The sequence below is a fragment of the Pleurodeles waltl genome, chromosome 4_2 (genome assembly GCF_031143425.1).
Source record: "Pleurodeles waltl isolate 20211129_DDA chromosome 4_2, aPleWal1.hap1.20221129, whole genome shotgun sequence".
Classification (NCBI taxonomy): domain Eukaryota; kingdom Metazoa; phylum Chordata; class Amphibia; order Caudata; family Salamandridae; genus Pleurodeles; species Pleurodeles waltl.
The window spans coordinates 93336118-93355188 of record NC_090443.1 but is presented as its reverse complement, the minus strand read 5'-3'; the positions used below and the strand labels follow the sequence as shown (position 1 = coordinate 93355188).

The 19071-nt window shown below is 40.5% G+C and overlaps 1 protein-coding gene across 1 annotated transcript in view; it reads right to left on the bottom strand.

Moving 5' to 3' along the window:
- KIF5A (kinesin family member 5A) overlaps window positions 1–19071 on the bottom strand; it is a 602234-nt gene that overhangs the window by 252436 nt on the left and 330727 nt on the right. Inside the window, exon 10 of the mRNA XM_069230811.1 lies at window positions 2407–2555. Coding sequence (XP_069086912.1) covers window positions 2407–2555 — 149 coding nt within the window. The remainder of the gene's footprint in view (window positions 1–2406; window positions 2556–19071) is intronic.

Sequence of the window (19071 nt, the reverse complement as noted above, 5' to 3'; positions counted from 1 at the left end):
CCCCTAGGGCCTCCATGCACCACATTAGTGTAATGTTTTTGACACTAATGTGGCCCAACGAGGCCGAAATCATTGCACGAGTTTTACAAAGTAGCGCAATTCATGCATTGCGCCACTTTGTAACCCTTTGCACTACATTATGCCTGTGCCAGGCATAATGTATGCAAAAGGTGTGTTCCACTATTAAAGTGACTGAAAAAATGGCGCAAAGAAATCTAACGGATTTCTTTACATCATTTTTTTTTCTGCACTTTTAACGCCGGCTCAAATCAGGCATTAAAAGGAGGCACACCATAGTTTTCAATGGGCCTCTGGGTGCTTTGCACGATTAATATCAAAAATTTTGACGCTAGTCCTGCAATGCTCCGAACTAGCGTAAACATTTTGACACTAGTTTTCCTAACTACCACCATGGTGCCCTGTATCTTAGATACCGCACACACAGTGTGGCATTAGGGGGGAGCTAAGGGGAGCAAGGAAAGTGGTGCTGCACTGGGTGCAGTGCCACTCTCTTTAAATCAGATCCCAGGTTCTATAATTAGAAAGTGCACCTTTGGATTGGGGCCGAGGGTTAGCCAGGCACTACCCTACTGTCTGTGTCGCATGAGCTACCCATGAAGGACTGGAATTTTTTTAAAATACTGTATATAACACACATATCCTATCTACAGTCACTACCCTTCATATGTGTGCTAAATTGCTTAGATCATCCACCACTAATTACTTATTGTTCCCAGTATAACCATGTTCTAAGCCCCAAACCCAGGAGAAGTCCTCAGGATATGCGTTTCTTACTGAATGCTCTCCCTGTTGAATCTTGACTACAAGATTTTGGGGGTCTTGTTGAATCGACTACACTTTAGTGGTGGGCAAATTTGTCCACTCTGACCAAAACAGGTTTATACCCAGCCGTAGCACCTTCATGAATATCCACTGCCTGCTGAAACGGATGGGGTCATGGAGGGTGTGCTTCGATAAAGCCTGGCTGTGTCTCTTGATATAGAGAAGGCATTCAACACCTTTGGATGGGGTTACCTACGGGGGTTGCTGGAGCAGCTGGGGATGTGTCCAGGTTTTTTTAGATGGATAAGAACCCTGTACAGTAATCTAGTGTCACGTGTCAAGACTGGCACCTACATATATGAAATCTTGGAAATCCATCAGGGCACAAGGCAGGGATGCCCACTGTTGCTGCTAATATTTGCGCTGGCTATGGAGACCTTAGTGGTCTGGCCCACACCAAGTTGGAAACCTCAGGCACGCTTGTGGCTGGGAAATTACATATTGTGACCTTATATGCGGATGACACCCTGATCTACTTGAGCAATGCTAAGGTAGCCTTAGAACCCCACATGTCCATGCTGGACAGATTTAGGGATTTATCAGGATTGTTCATAAATTGGTCTGTATCCTGTTCATTCCCACTAGTATGGTTAGAGAAACAAACATGTAGAAACGCAATGCCTATGCAACTGGAGTGGAGATTTGACACAATCAAATACCTAGGGTTGAATATATATTACTGAGACGCAGATTTAGTATGCGGGAACCTAGATGGGGCTATGACGGCAGCTTGTAGCTTCCTCTTCTTCTGGCTATTGCTCCCCTTGGCCTCTATGGGCCATGTGGCGATCGCAAAGGTGCTTGTCTTGCCCTGGCTACTATCCCTGTTTTTGGTGTTGCCACTGCTGGTTCAGACATACTGCTTCAGGGAGTTGAATGGGCTACTGTCCGACTTGATTTGGAGGTGAGATAGGAGGAGAATCACACTGCCGATAACTTAGAAGCCCTTGGAGGACTGGGGTCTGGAACCCGGGGACGCTCACTGAATCATTATTGGAATCCAGGGAACCCCTGACCCAACCAACTCATTACTGGAAGTTGGGGACCCCGTCTGAAACACTGTTGATGATAACTGAACCTCAAAACAATACACAAAATATAGAGAAACAAGCATTCCATCAAACACAAACACAAATGGTAACATTTTATTTAATATGCAAACAAATATAAATAAAAAAATACAAATCTTCATTTTAATAGGAAAGTTAGTGCTTTTCTAAATTCAATTGAAGCCACACATCATCCATACTATACTCTATGTGATACACCTGTACTGTTCCCACAAATCAATTTGAGGATACTAATTTAATTTTTAGCCTCCAATTTCAAAGTCCTTAATATTTACAGTACGGTTTCAAATTTTCAATTGTACATTTATCCACTCAAATTCTATACGCTTTATAAATGTTAATATTGTTCAATTTTCTAAGCAGTCATGGACCCCCTGAGGAGGCTTTGTGGACCCTGAGGACTCCCATGAACCACAAGTTGGGAACTACTGCTGTAGACAATAGAGCATGCACATGCATAATCATGAAGCACAGAAACTCCTTCTGCTGGTACCTTTGGCCAAACATCAGAGTTGACTTTGTCTCTGCATCATTGTAGTTGGAGGGAGAGCAGCAGATGAACATGGTGGTCCTGCAATTGCCCCCTAAGGAGTCCTGGAGTATTCGGGTCATCTTGCTGTCACGATAAGGAACATAGCTTTTCTGGAAGACACATGTCAGGGAGTGTTCACAGATTGATTCAGGAATGTCTCCTTCTTGAAAACCAAACACATTTTTTAAAAATAATACACAGTTGTGCATGCATTATTATATCACAGGGGTGTGGAGTTTAATCAAATATCTACGTGTCCATGGACAGGCTGCTTCATAAATGTACTTGTCTTGTAAAAAATCTACTTGTCCCTTTGTTGCCACGTAGTGCAGCGACAAATTATGGCAGCAATCTCATTATATAATCTCATATAAGAGCTCTGAAAATAGCCTCTCTGATTATGCCACAGACTAATACTGTAGTAAGGCTTAAATACTATCAATTTCCTTCTTTTGCCACATTTTATAAATCCACATACTGGGGCTGGAGGAAGCAATAAGGAAAATGTTACTTACCCAGGAGACATCTGTTCGTGTCATGTAGTGCTGTAGATTAACATGCCTTGCTTAAGCCCGCCATCTAGTGTTGGGCTCAGAGTGTTACAAGTTGTTTTTCTTTGAAGAATGTTTTTGGGCCAAGAGATCAAGTGACTCCTCCTCTCTGTGATGCGGCGCATGGGCACTAAGTCCTTTGTTAGATTGTTTTCCCGCAGGCGGGTAAAGCAAGCATTGTGTATATGTACATATGGATAGTAAGTAAAAGAGAGAGTTGTCCATGCAATGTATATACATATTTACAATATACTGTATTACATCGACTACAGGCTTCCGGGGAGGAGAGAGGGTCATGTGAATCTACAGTACTACATGTAAAAAACAGATGTCTATTGGGTAACATTTTCCGTTCAATGGCATGTGTAGATGTAGATACACATGCTTTGCATAGACTGTAAAACAGCCCCCCCAAAAAATAAGCGGTGGCCAGCCTGTAGGAGTTGGAGTAGTTTGAAATAATATCCTAAGTACTACCTGTCCAACATTTGCTTGTTAGCAAGCTAGGACATCTACACAGTAATGTTTAGTAAATGTGTGTGGTGTAGACCTGTAGCAGCTTTTCATATATCTGCTATTGGTATGTTCCCTAAAAATCCCATTGAAGCCCCTTTTCTTCTAGTAAAATGTGCTTTAGGAGCTATTGGTAGCTGTCTTTTGCTTTAAGATAGCAAGTTTGAATACACGTCACAATCCATCTAGCTAACCCATTTTTTGAAATAGGATTGCCTTTGTGAGGTTGTGAAAAAACGAAAAACAGTTGTTTTGATTTCCTAAAGTCTTTTGTTCCATCAATGTAATACATAAGAGCTCTTTAACATCAAGGGTCTGAATAGCTCTTTCAGCGATTGAATCTGGTTGTGGGAAGAAGACTGGAAATTCCACTGATTGATTAATGTGAAAAGGTGAAACTACCTTAGGTAGGAACTTTGGATTTGTTCTAAGGGCTATTTTATCCTTGCAAACTTGGAAGAAAGGTTATTCTAGAGTCAACACTTGAATTCCAATAACTTTTCTTAAAGACGTTATGGCTACTAAAAAAGCAACTTTCCATGAGAGGAACTGTAAAGTACAAGAATGCATGGGTTCAAATGGTGGACTCATAAGTCTTGTGAGTACAATATAAAGATTCCATACAGGAGCTGGAAGAATTCTAGGTGGAATGACTCACTTAAGGCCTTCCATGATCGCTTTGATGACAGGAATTCTAAATAATGAAAGATATTGTCTGTTTTGAAGGTAAGCAGCTATGGCTGCTAAATGAAGCCTAATGGAAGAGTATGCTAGATTTGATTTTTGTAAGTGTAACAAATAGCATACAATGTCTTGCACTGAAGCATTAAGCAGATCAATATTTTTAGGTTGACAATAGTATACAAAATGTTTCCATTTAGCAGCATAACATTGTCTAGTTGTGGGTTTGTGTGCTTCATTAGGAATATCCATACATTCAGATGGAAGTTATAAGTAACTAAATTCTATGACCTCAGGAGCCATATCGCAAATTTGAGTGTGCTGGGATTTGGATGACTGATTTGGGCTTTCCTTTGAGACCAACAACTCTGGTCTGTTTGGACGTTTGTGATGCAGTACTACAGAGAGATCCAACAGTGTTGTATACCAATGTTGATGTGTCCATATGGGGGCTATGAGAATCATTGTGAGTGAAGTCTGTCTCAGTTTGCGTATGAGAAATGGAATAAATGGGAGAGGCGGAAAAGCGTAAGCAAATATCCCTGACCAAATCATCCACAGAGCATTGCCCTTGGACTGAGGGTGTGGGCATCTGGACGCAAAGCTTTGGCATTTTAAGTTTTCTTGAGTGGCGAAGAGATCTATGTATGGTGTTCCCCATAGTTGAAAGTACTTTTGAATTACTTGTGGGTGAATTTCCGATTCACGGACTTGTTGCTGTGTCCTGCTTAACAGGTCCGTTAGTTGATTGTCCATTCCTGGGAGATACTCTGCCAGTAGTTGAATGTGATTGTGAATTGCCCACTTCCAAATTGTCTAAGCTAGAAGGGACAATTGAGATGAGTGTGTCCTGCCCTGTTTCTGCAGATAATACATTGTCGTCATACTGTCTGTATGCATTAATACTACCTTGTGTGAGATCTGGGTCAGAAATGCTTTGAGTGCTAGGAAGACTGCTAGTAATTCCAGGTAATTTATATGATACGTCTATTGGATGGAATCCCATTTTCCTTGTATGGTGAGGTTGTTGAGGTGAGCTCACTAACCCATCCGTGATGCATCTGTTGTGAAAGTGGGATGAGGCACAGGGTCCTACCAGGACCATCCATTTGAGAGGTTGGTGTGATTCCAACATTGCAGAGAGCGGTCAGTCTGGCGGTCTAATAGCACTAGATCCTGAAGTTGACCCTGTGACTGAGACCACTGTTGGGAAAGACACTGCTGCAGTGGGCACATGTACAGTCTTGCATGTGGAACTATGGCTGTACAGGAAGCCATCATTCCTAATAGTTTCATGACTAACTTCACTGTATAAGTGTGACTGTGTTGTAATTGAGATTAGATTGTGAAATGCTTGAATTCTTGCTGGGTTTGGATATGCTAATCCTGACTGTTCAGAATTGCTTCCAGATACGGCTGCATTTGTGATGGTTGCAGGTGGGATTTGAGGCAGTTGATTGTTAATCCCAAACTGTGTAGAAGGTCTACAATGTACTTAGTGTGTTGCTGATAAGCGTGAATGTACTGGCTTTTATTAGCCAGTCGTCTAGATATAGGAACACATGTATGTTTTGTCTTCTTAGGAATACTGCAACTACTGCTAGACATTTGGTGAACACTCTTGGTGCTGCTGTTACCCTGAATGGAAGTACCTTGAATTGGTATTGTTTTCCTGCAATGACAAATCTTTGGTATTTGCGATGTATTGGATGTATGGGAATGTGGAAATAGGCATCCTTAAGGTCTAATGCTGTCATGTAATCCCCTTGCTGTAGTAGAGGAATAACATCTTGCACAGTGACCATATGAAAGTGTTTTGAAAGAATGTATAGTTTGAGAGGCCTGAGGTCTAAAATTGGTATTAATAATGAATATACTCCTGATCCTTGTTGGGATATAGGTAGTGTCTCTTTGGCCCCTTTGAGGACGAGGGTGTGTACCTCCTCTTTTAGTAGAGTGAGATGGTCTTGAGAGAGTTTGTGTGAGCGAGGGGGAATGTTTGGCAGAATGGAAATGAGTTCCAGATAATAGACATATTGGATAATTGACAGAACCCACTGGTCTGTAGTGATGTTGGGCCATTGTGGATAAAAGTTTACCAGTCTTCCTCCCAAAGGGGATATGTGCGCTGTGGGGATGCTCAGGAATTCACTGCTTGGTTGAGGTAGAGGAACCTCTGTAAGCGGATGCTTTCCCTCTTCCTCTATTATTGGATCCTCTATAAGAACCTTCCAAATGATCCTCTTGTATACAAATGTGAGGTCTGTCTTTGTTGCGAGGTTGTTGTCTCTGTAGCTGATGGTTTGAAGCCACTTCTAAATTGTGGCCTACAAAAATTGCCTCTAGTGTGTGTGGTGTATAGTGCACCCATAGCTTTAGCTGTCTCTGAATCTTTTTTCTATTTTTTTTATTGTTGTGTCTACCTCCGTTCAGAATAGATGTTCCCTATCAAAGGGCATATTTAAGACAGCTTGATGTATTTCAGGTTTAAAACGTGACCACCTTAGCCATGCATGCCTTTTAATGACCACACTGGTGTTAATCCCTCTGGCTGCTGTATCAGCTGCATCTGTAGTAGATCTAATTGCGTTATTAGATTTAGCTTGCCCTTCTGTGACTATTTGTTGTCCCCGTTTTTGATGTTCCAGTGGAAGATACTGTAAAAGTTCATCCATTTGGTCCCAATGGCCTCTATCATATCTTGCTTTGAGTTTGCTATCTTCCAGTGATTTAAGTCCGGGAAGCCACCCTTTCACATACTGCATCTAACTTTTTGCTCACCTCGTCTGGAGGAGGAGCATCTCCTGTGGACTGGCTATTGGCCCTTTTCCTGGCTGCACTAACGCCAATGGAATCAGGTGGTAACTGAGTTCTGATAAAAACTGGGTCGGAAGGTGCACGTTTATAATTCTTATCCAACCTAGGTGTGATTATTCTAGCCTTGACTGGTTCTTCTAAAATGACAGACAAATGTCTGAGCATGCCTGGAAGTATGGGAAGGCAGTGGTATTCCTTATGTGAAGCTGATAACATATTAAATAGAAAATCCTTCTCAAAGGGATCTGTGTGCAGCTGAACATTATGGTAGGCAGCTGCCCTAGCTATAACCTGGTTATAGGCAGTGGTATTTTCTGGTGGAGATGGTCTGGCAGGATACAAATTTGGATTGTTACAAAGAATGGGATGAGGATCATATAGGTCCCATGGATCTGTATCTTGCTGAATGTCACTAAGATCATCCTGGTGAGGTGATGCTGAGGACGTCTATGGGGAAAACTGTGTGTCATATGTGGGTGACAGTGGTTGTGGTGGAGTGGCAAGATGGAAAGGAGAATGTGGTGGTGGAGGCTGCTGTTGCTGTGTAGCCTTCTCTTTCTCCTTCTCTGTTGAGAATTTGTTTGGTGGAGGCCCAACATCTAAAGTCTCTTGAAAAGTCTATTTTCTTTTAATAGTTGCGGAAGGAGAAGCAATTATGCTTCCTGTGCCCTTCTGAATATAAAGTTTCTGCTGTTTTGCGTCTATATAATCTTTAAAATAGGTTCTATATTTGATGAGTCCTTTGCAGCTGTATTGTGTTTGCTACTGATGGTTTTCAGTTCTGAAGACTTCGGCACCGAGTGTTTGATTCGAACCAACAGTGTAGGCTCTGAAAGTGGTATCATTTGTTTCTGCTCTGAGGTCTCAGATTTTCGGCTCGATACCAAAATAGCTGTAGCAGTGTGTTTAGTCAATATGAAATGCACTTTGGTCTTAGATATTCTTGGTGCCAAACCCAAAGGTTGGTCATCTGGGTTTATTTTTCAGCTCCGACCATGGTCTGGAGACAGTGGAGGACCGATGACCAGTGCAAGAGTCTTTTTGACTGTCTTTGGGTGGTGTGACTTGGCAGTTGTACTCACGTACTACGCCGGAAGTATGGACTGGCTGTCGACATCAGAATCTTGATCGAAGTCTGAATCTCTGATGAATACGGTTGTGCGCTGTCCCACCTCTTCCTGAGCATGCTCCTCTCTGAAAACATCGAGTGTGTCTTCTGTGGACTTGGATGCCATCTCTAACCAATGCTCCATTCGGTCCCGGAGAGTCTTCTTGGATCTAAACTATCTACAGGCATTGCAGGTCTCTTCTCAATGGTCGAGAGATAAGCAGAGATTGCACACCAGATGCTGGTCGGTATATGGGAATTTAGCGTGACATCGAAGACAGAATTGAAACGGAGTTTGTTCCATCAGCCTGACATTGAAGTAGGCCCAAAAGGGTGAAGCCCCGTAAGAGCATAAATCAACCTAAATCAGATCGACCATAGAGTAGAAACGCAATCAAAACTATACCAACACTAATAGAAAAAGGTAGACTAGCGTTCAGAATTACCAACGCAAGATCCACCGGAGCAAGAGGAAACCTGTCCAAACCCAACCGCAGAAAGAAAACAATCAAACAAAGGACTCGATGCCCATGCGCAGTATCACCGAGTGGAGGAGTCAATCAATCTTGTGATTCGAAAACATTCTTCAAAGAAAAACAACTTGTAACATTCTGAGCCCAACGATAGATGTCGGACTTATGCAAAGCCACACATGCCATTGAAAGAAATAGTTTCAGGGTTGGAATGCCTTTGAGTCTGCGCAAACCCACTAACTTGCATGTTTGAAGGATTTTCACCAGCTCGTCTGTAATCTTTTCCCATACTGACAATGGTTGAAAATTTACTCCTGGCAATGGCAGAAGTAGAATTTCTTCCAGGGCTGGGGAAAAAAGTGGTTGGAGAGAAAGTGAACTTGTAAACGCTCAATAGATTTCCACATGAGCAAATCTACAACTGCATATTTGCTCGTGCTAAAATACAGTTCACAAATATTTTCTAGGAGTACGATTTCATAGTCTATGTTATGTAAATTCTTGTGAATTCAGGAAAGCCATAATTCTACAATAATGGAAAGACATATACCATAGATACATTTTGTGACTTTAATCATAAATTGGGCCCCTAATTAGGTCTGGCGTTAACCAAGACCTTTTTTTTTATTATTAAAATTCTATTTCTCTACCCATCTATTAGCTGACTTTACTGTGAGTGATAGCAATCTGCTCTTTCATAAGGAGCATATAGACACGCAAAATAGTTTTGTTCAGTGCCAGGAACTACTGTGGCAATGTGTGCTTTTTGAGACCAAAAAACATTTTTGCTTTTTGCCAATGTTTGTTACAATGGTACATGCAAAATGGTTTGTGCTGCAGGGGATTGGCCCTACTAGCTCAAATAACAAAAGGGCCATGAAAAGTTGTTGTCCTTGACCCCAAACAATATGCCCTGGGCATCGGGCTATAGAAATTCCACACCCCTGTGTCAAAATGTATACTCAAGACGGCAACAATATTCAACTTGAGCACTGCGTATCATGAATTCTAGACATTACCTAATATACCACAAGCTTTTTTTGCACATATTATCTGACATAATCATAATATGAGAAAAGTAATGAGTTACTTGCTAGCAATCCTATTTCTCAATAATACCTATCTTTATTACGTTCACAAACACTGGAATATTATCATAAAGTGAAGGATCTTGGAACAAACTTCAGAAAGAAAAATCTCTCTCTGCACAATAAATATTTTAAAGATGACGATCTGAGTCAGTTGGCTTACACTTTATTATATTCATTTGCCTAGCAGTAAGGGGGGAGGATGGATTGTGTATAAATCCAAATAAGAGGTATCCATGATAGGGAAGGAGGAATACACGGATGTCACATTTCCTTCCCAATATGTGCTCTCTCGATTAACATACATAAACTCTGTAATAAAACAGCAACATCATGTCTTGTGAAGGGAGGAAAGGGAAGCAAAGAAAACTCGAGATCAGAACCCTTGCAAGAAATGTCATTTAAGCAGATACAAGAGATAGGCTTAACCAGTGTGTGCTTTTTCTGTCATCATAATCCCAACAATACTGTCTTCCAAAGGTATGTGCTAATTGTTATTCAGTGATCATTTCAACTTTTCAGAGAAAAATGGTTAAGGCAATTTTATCTCCAGCCAAGTAAGTACTATTCTTACTTGGAAATAGTTTTAATTTTCGATAGTGCAGGCATATTGGATTGCTGTACATGGACAAGAGCAAATTAAATCAGATCTCTGAAATAAAAGGTAGCACTACCATCACAGTAAGAAAAAAAGGTTACAGCAGGATTTAGAAGTTCAGAATATTATGTTAAACTAGATGCAGGCTCATATCATGGGTTTTAGTGGTCCCTTCAAGGATAGGAGAGGGGGTTGATTTCTTAGCAGTGAGAGCATCCATCTCATAGCATATGATGATATAAGAAACTAGCACCTAGCTTTAAATTGCTTTAAAGTTGCCTAGTCTCTGTGAACAGCTGTGTAATTAACAAAATAATGACTGATTTTCGTAAGGTTTTTGGTTTTATCAAGGTAAAACTTAAGTGCTCATTTCACAATAATTGACCTCACTGTTAGACAAAAGAGTGGAAAAAGACGATGGTAATAACTCCAACTGTTGTACTTGAAATCCAATCACAACAGCAACAGATTAATTAGTTCTCATAGATACTTTACTTTTCAATAATGTAACCTATTGTTCATCAGAACATGGAACTTGTATTTTTCTAACCCGTTTGGCCAATGATATTCAAATAAGAACAATAATTTCCATGAAACAAGCTTAAAATACGCTCCATTCTTTGGTACAGAACAAGGTCCTATCGATATGGAAAATCTTATGTGTACAGTAATTACCAAATGGAGTGATAGTCTTCCCCCTGGGGATAAACCTTCTCACCCTGAAATATATACATTTTCGCTCGGATGGTGAATAAATGGGCCTGTAGGTGGCATTTGCTTTCAACTTCATTGGTAGCCACGTGAACCTTCCCAGAAACACATCAGAAGTGAGGTCTGGTGTGTTCTTGAATCAAATATTTCATTCAGACATCAAATGAAGGATCTCATCCTTTGGAAAGCGCGCGAGGACCTTGAGGAGGGTGTCTGACCACTTACAGAATGCTCATACAGTTCAGAAAAAAATGCCATGTCATTATCACAGGTTCTCTGGATCCAGGCAGTTACGTTTAATTAAAAAAGCTGCAATGGAAAATACTGCTCTCCAGCCTGGATATGAGATCCGCATTGTATGGAAATCTATTGTGTAGTTTCCTGACAGGAGAAGAAGATCAGAAAATCAGCACTGGCGAGGCCCACCGAAGTGATTAAGAATGTTTTAATCCTGAATTGTTTGGACTTGAAAGTTACTTAAAATAAAGTACTGGAGGTTTGGAGGACATTGAATATCGAGAAAAGTGCCTGACTAATTGATCAAAAGGAATTCTAATTGACGGTGAGTCCCATATACCTCCAATGGAAATCTCAGGATTTTGCATTTCTTACTGTGGGAAAACATTGTAGTTCTGGGGTTTCCAATTGTTCCAAAACTTATTAGAGCACTTTGTTGCCGATGGCCACACTTATGATCTTCTGGCAATTAATTTTTTAAGGCATCTGCTTTTATCCTCCAACCCCAAACTGTGTCTTATGTATCAGAGGGAAGAAAACCTAAGGGCTAGGTTGACCATCCTCCGTTCCTTCACATTGATATGGTTTGACTTTTCTCTCTCTTGGACCAGGATCCTGAACTTTTGGTAAATAATGTGAATTTTCAAACCTATCATGGATGCTTATGTTTTAACTACTTGGAGGGAAAGTTGTTTCTGAATAAACTTATTTTAGCATGTTAGTTTGCTGGTAGATCTGGGTGTGAGATTTTGCATTGGCTCACAGTTCCCCAACTTCCTGAATCGTTGGTCCTCTGGGCATTCCTGTAGGAGTCTTGTGTGTCGCCATGCAAGGGCCCCTGTGTGATGATGCAGAAAACCATTCTACTCAAGGAGCTGAGATCCATGAGGCTGTAGGAAAGTAATCACACTGATGAGAAAGACATTTTCCCAGATGCATGATAAACTCTCCTTCAAAAACCTCCCTGTGTCCACTACAGCGTCCAGGTCCAGAATACCCCCTGTGCTGGTGTGGATCTTGCCTTGATTTAATTCATCTGTATCCCTCACTTTTGAAGGTTTTCAAAGGTTACTTTAAAATTTAACAACAATCTTAGATAAGCTCTATTTCATGAGTCAAATGTCAAGTCTGGGTAGATAAATATTTGCTTAATCCTGCGATAAGCCACTACCACAGCCATGTAATGGCAGACAGCATAGGTGGATATCAGCCACAAGTGCAAGACTTTCTTTTGTTACCGTCGACAATAAAATGCCTCAAAAACCTTTTTGTGCTTTCTTGCAATGAGAATATGAAATATGCAACCTTGAGGTCTATTGCTCCACCCAGTCTGCATTTTCATATTGTGAATTAATTTAACTTAATGCCAATAACAAGAGCTGTGCTTTTCTCATCCATTTATTTTCAGGTTTGTCTTGGGGTAAAAGTGGGATCAATTCTTTTCGTTTGAGCAAAAAGGTATCTCGTCTATTAGCTTCACTATCTTTCCTAACGGAGCCAAAAGTGACAAGGATCTCCCTCTGGCAAGTCATGTAAATAGCACCAAAAGGAAAAAGCCCCAATTAAAAAAAAGTAGACAGGCTATTGCAAGGTCACTGGACAACAAGGGCAAGAATAAAAATGTAGAACACATAATCAACAAACAGTAAACCAGAAATGTAACACCTAGTTTTGGAAGAATAAAACCTTCATTGGCTACCTATATAAAGTCCTACCTTTTGTCTTTGGGCAGATACTTTGATTAATTTATACACTGAATTAGCCAGTGATCTAATATATTTTCCTAGACGTGTTCTGAGCCCTGAAAGGATTAGCATGATTTCCCTGCCAACAAGATCAATGTCCCTGCTTTCCTTGCATGGAGAGCAGTGCATGATAAAGGTGAAAGACTTTTCGCTAGGTCTGGTGAAACATAAACAGTTGCTTGGTGGATTCTCCCACAGGAATAAAGGATCTTAGTTTGTGGCCAATACATTTTTTTCTACCGAGACACCTATAAGTTTACTGTATCCAGTGTCAAAAACATCTGCATGGCAGACTACAAAAAGCATGCTTCCAGTGCATCCAGAGACCGAGCACGCTGAATGATTGGCAGCTGCTTTTAAGTTTAAGGTATGTTAGTGGAAACTTTATACTCTACAGCAGTTTATTCATCACATTATTGCAGGGTGACATGTTATCAACCATGAGCAACTGGGACATGAACAATCTTGGAGATGTGTTCTATCTGGACTCTGTGCTGGTACTACTATTTCTATTAGGAGGCTTTACTTCTGTGAGGCTTGGATGGACACAGGAACCTCTTGGTTTGTTTGATGAACTGCTGTTGGAGGAAGACCTCCTCTCGAACTTGTAGACATAGATGAGGGTCCAGTTTGTTACTTCTTGTAACAAATGGCAAATCACTAATGAAGATAGAAGAAGAACGTGGGAGCTTCAAACCGGGGGAAGTGGACCCTGATCCCCCATTTGTAAAGTTTCATTAAATAATTAATGGTAAGTTCCCACTAAGTTGTCCAATACTTTATGAGACATCCAATTGGCAATTATACAATAATTTTCCTATTGAAAATGGAAAAGATCTCCGAAGCGTTTAGTCAAACTTGCAGTTTATTAAGCAGTTGTAAGTATCTTCAAGTGCACAACGGCGGCCGACGTGCCCGTTTGAACTCTCTGGTTGAGCTATTACAGCGTTTTACTAACGGCCTTGAGAAAGCCCTGGTGAATGCACCCCATAGGGCGAAACACGTGTTGGCTGAGTACTCCCTTTGCTCGACATTTCACTTACCTGTGACATGACTTGAAGATACTTACAACTGCTTAATAAACTGCAAGTTTGACTAAACGCTTCAGAGATCTTTTCCATTTTCAATAGGAAAATTATTGTATAATTGGCAATTGGATGCCTCATAAAGTATTGGACAACTTAGTGGGAACTTACCATTAATTATTTAATGATCCTCTCGAACTTGGCCTTGGATGATCTCCTGTTGGTATCTTCAGAGAGTCAAATGCTTAAACTACTCCTTATTGTCAGGCTTGGAAGCTCCAATAGTTAAACTGAAAAGCTGTGATAAAAACACTTGCTTAACATTGCAAATGTGCAGTCTATTTGCCTCTTATATGACCCTTACTCTGGACAATGAGCTCTTTCCTACCAAAATCCTCTACACATTTGATTTCCATAGCCAACATGAAATGAAGAGTCTCATACAAAGGGAATGAGGGAGTGCTGCATGTGGAACTTTGAAAGATATCAACAATGGAGAAATGTAGTTGCATTATAGTAAGAAATTACATTTTCCATCTTCAGCACTTTACATACTTGAATTATAACTAGATAGCAGTTAATTATAGTAGCAGAAAGTGGGAATGAACATCACCTTATCTGAAAAGGTACTCTGGCATCAGCTGCCCCACAACTGATTCTGATTATATTTGCAAATGTAGGTAATGGGATTTAGTTAAGTTCCACAAAAAATGTTAAGTCACAACCTTACAAATGTCCATCAGTGGACTATAACTTGTCTTTGCTTGAGTGAACCCTTCTGTATAACATGGCACCTGATCAGAATGCCAGGTACAAGCGTAAGGCTGAGGCAGAGTACTCTCAATTGTATGCTATGGTTTGATTCTAATTTTGGTTGTGTCTGATTAAAGATATTATATCGCAATTCTTCACCCATATGGATTAGAAGTGTGTTGGGTTCTAGGATAACGTAGTAAGACACAATATTTGAAGTACTATTTACCACTTATGGTGTACGTTTCAGATAATATCCAATGCAGTCCAGTGATGTATATTCAGCATTACTTTGCGTTGGTCAAACTCTCACTTAAGATGTGGAGTTATATCAAGAAACACTGATGGGCATGCACAAATGGAGTGTTTTGACTGGGTTGTGGTTAATTTTGGTTCCTTTATGGACTGTATAATTTGCTGCTACTGACATAGTATGATAAAGACTGGGTTTTGATTGTATGGTTATTTAATGTTTAGGTTCTGTTGTGATATAATTTCCTATATCACATGTGAAGTAAACACTAATGTATTACTTATATTTTACCTACGTAAATGTGTTGCTTTATGTTTGGTTCTGCACTTTTATTAAGCTTGCCTGGTAGTAACTTTGGCTTATTAAATATAATTTATATATTTTAGAGTTGACGTTTACATTGGATAGGCTGCAATGGATTTGTATAGACACCGGAGTGTTATTATATTATGTGGTTATTATGAATGTAGGCATGAATTGATGGGGACACAAGTTGAGGTTTGCTATGGGTTGGTGTTGGAAAGAACACGTATTGCAAAGTAACAATTGAGCTAGACACGGACACTATAATTATTTCACTTTAACATGTGGGGTTCCCTTGTACATTAACCTGCTTTTTCTTGTAAGAAGTGTCCCCTTCCACCATGCTATTTAATCCCTTACACTACCAGGATTCGTGGAGGGATAACTACAATTCAGTATATAAAACAGTTATTTAAAAATGTGATATATTTATTTGTAGTTCAGATGAAGTCAGAGGCGAATATGCCATAGCTACGAAACATATGTTGGCTTGTGTGGATTTCAAGAAACTTGGGGATTTCAAAAGGCCTTTGGATTGTATGAAGAGATTGACATAAAATAACAAAGGAATAATATTTGACTCTACTGTTTATTGTTCTATACATATCTGAGTGTACTTGGGAGCATCTGTATTTATGAAGTTTTTTGTTTCTTAAGGGTTGTTTGGCAGCCTCCATTCCTCCTAGTGCATCAATCATTGCAAGCTATATTTTATGTTATATAATCTGGGTATACAGAGGTGTGCGCCGATATTACCCAGCCACCTTGCAGTTGATAAATCTTCTGTGTAAGGATTTGCCTGACTTTGTGTGATGCGGTGTAATGTACTTGCTATCCTTTGGGGAATGATCTGTTTGGGTGATCTTGAGATTCATTTACAACACCAAAAGAGGAAATAGTTGGCCTGATTTCATACAGATTTTAGGGGCTCTTTTACAAGCCTCATGAGCTGCTGTAGCATCATTTTATTTGATGCTACTGCGACGCTGAACAGCCCCCCACTCCGCGCCATATTTACAAACTGGCACAATCGTGTCACTGAGCCAGTTTGTAAACCCTTGTGCCACATTATGCGTGTGCCAGTTATAATGTATCCATGGGAGGTGCTCGAAGCACCCGTAGTTTGTGCAGTTAGATGTTTTGATATCTATTGATGTTGAATTGTGTAATCATCTTTCTACTGCAGTGGTGTGTTGCAGATCAGAGGTAGGAAGAACCACCACTTGAATGAGATGCAATGAAGAGGGCACTTTAGGAATAAACTGAGAATCCTAGTAAAATCTGAGGAAATCTTAATAAGTGTTAATTACCTTGAGTTTTCCCACGTGTTTTGCCAAAATAATTGCTAACAAAACTGCAGTGTAACTCTATGGATAGTTTCAAAAGGAGGTATATTGGAAACAGTAGGGCAAATTAAAGAAAAGTGGCACTGCGTCAAATGCAGTGCCACTTTTCTTGTGCCCCTTAGCGCCCCCCTACTGCCACCCTGTGTGCGCCATTTTTAAGATATAGTGCACCATTGTGGTAATTCGGGAACTATCTGCAACATTTTCGAGGCTAGTCTGGCGCTTTGCAGGATTAACGTAAAAAATGTTGACACTAGTCCTGCAAAGTACATAGAGGACCATTTTAAAAAATGGTGTGCTTCCTTTAAACGCCTGCTGAGTAAAAATGCTGCAAAAAATGGAGCAAAGAAATCTTTTAGATTACTTTGCACCATTTTTGCAGCCCACTAGAAGGGGAACACCCCTCTTGTATATATTATGCCTGGCGCAGGCATAATGTGTCACAACGGGTTACAAAGTGGGCATTGCATGCATTGTGCCACTTTGTAAATCTGGGACTGCATTTTTTGAAGCCTAACGCCACATTATCGTAAAAAACAATGCTGCTAATGTGGCGCTAGAGCTTCTTAAATGTGGGCTGGTATGTTTAGCTCCCAAGAAGAAGCTGACTTTGACTCTTAGGGGAAGGATTGATTCAAATAACCCCTTTGTTAAATCCTTGACCACTTTGTTGGAGAAGATGGGTTGATTATTGGATTGTCTGAGCTACCTACAGACTGCAGCTAAGTGTACTTTAAGTATTTCATACCTGATTGTTCCAGGCATTGCAGAGAGGGTAGATATTCCTGAAAAACATCTGACCATGGTTTCTTGAATTAGCCTATGTGCAAAATCTCTCCCATTTAATTGCATAATGCTTTGGCATGTATTGAACGGTAAAGTTCTGTAGCGTTTGAGTCCAGTACTGTGGAAAATCAAGCCGTCCAATATAGTGTTCAGCACTCAATCCTGAAGTCAGGTGATGATGGTGGATATGTCTTCGTTCCCTAGTCAGAAGGGTGAAGCTTGAATTGAATCATTGTTTCCACTGACATGTTCCATAGGTCTTTAGACCAATACAACCTAACCCATGCCAGATCCAATGGAACAGTGATGCACAATGGGTGGAAAGGTGTGTAAATTTCCCGTACGATTAAATTGAAAACACTTGTCTCTTCTTCCCAGATACAGAAACCTGGTTAAAAAAAATTACATTTTGCATAGTGAGGACAGCACTAGTGCTCAAAGGCCAAGTCTAACTGATTTTACTTCAGTTCCTAATTGTGGCAAGTTCTTCCACATATGCATAGAGCATCCATCCAGTAGTTAATGAGGCCTGGACCATACACTATTGTTGTTGAAACTGTGTTTTATTGTCTTGTGTCACAAAATATCTGTTTCTGTGGGCATAGGAGGAGATTTTGTCCCCTTTTATAGAGGATGCAAAAGAGACAGTCAACATGTTAGTATGTATCTTTCCTTGCGCCTCTTTGATATGTGGGACAAAAGCATTCAGAATAATCTCACCTCTCTGGCTAACAAAAGTTTTTATGTAATGACTTATCCTCAACAGATCAGGTATGCTTCAATACAGTCCCTGCATATATGCCTCCACCTTCTGAAACAGGAGTCTGCGGTCCACAAGAATGTTGGTTGTGCTAGTACAGAATTGAACCTTAGAAAGAAGAGCTGATGTCTTGTCACCCTTGCAGTGCATGTTGAAGCCATGGCAACAGGCGGACCAAGTCATCTCAGGTTAATGACACTGGAACCACTGCAGATCCAGTTCATTCTTTATGGTTTCCCATCAAGGAACCAGCAGGACATGCATACCAGCAGTGTTATTTTACTTATGACTGCTGTTTTACAGTCACTCTCCTGCTGGTCTGTGTGACTTCTTACTCCATCCTTTCACTCTACAGCCACAAACGATTACACAGAGGTAGCTTTCCTTGGGTGTTAGGTTAAGCCATTGGGACAAAAATAGGCTTGGGGACTAAAATAAAAGTGGCTCCCATTAGCGAACTAGGTAGCTAAAATCGTGACCTACATTTGCAAATCAGGCTAGTTTTGAACTTGTAAAGTCTCGCTGTTTGGGTTTTTCTCAATGTGTAGGATAGTTCATGCATTTGTGTTTGCTCCAAGCAATTCCTGTGGAAATATCAAGGAAATCAACAGTGAAAACAACCCACCTACCCATAAAACTCGCCCACACACTGCCGAAAAACAGGCCCACACATTGATCAGTCAGACCAGCCCATCGGGCACTGCCTGATTGCCTTATAGGCCAATCTGACTCAGGCCACTGGACCTTATCCTGGCGTCCTCCAAACAAGGCTACCTCATGACAGATTGCTTCTCCCATTTATCAGTTTTCCTTTTGTGTTCCAGCAGCAGCTTGTCCATTGATTTCTCTTCAGCACTATCATGTACTGTGGTGATCAC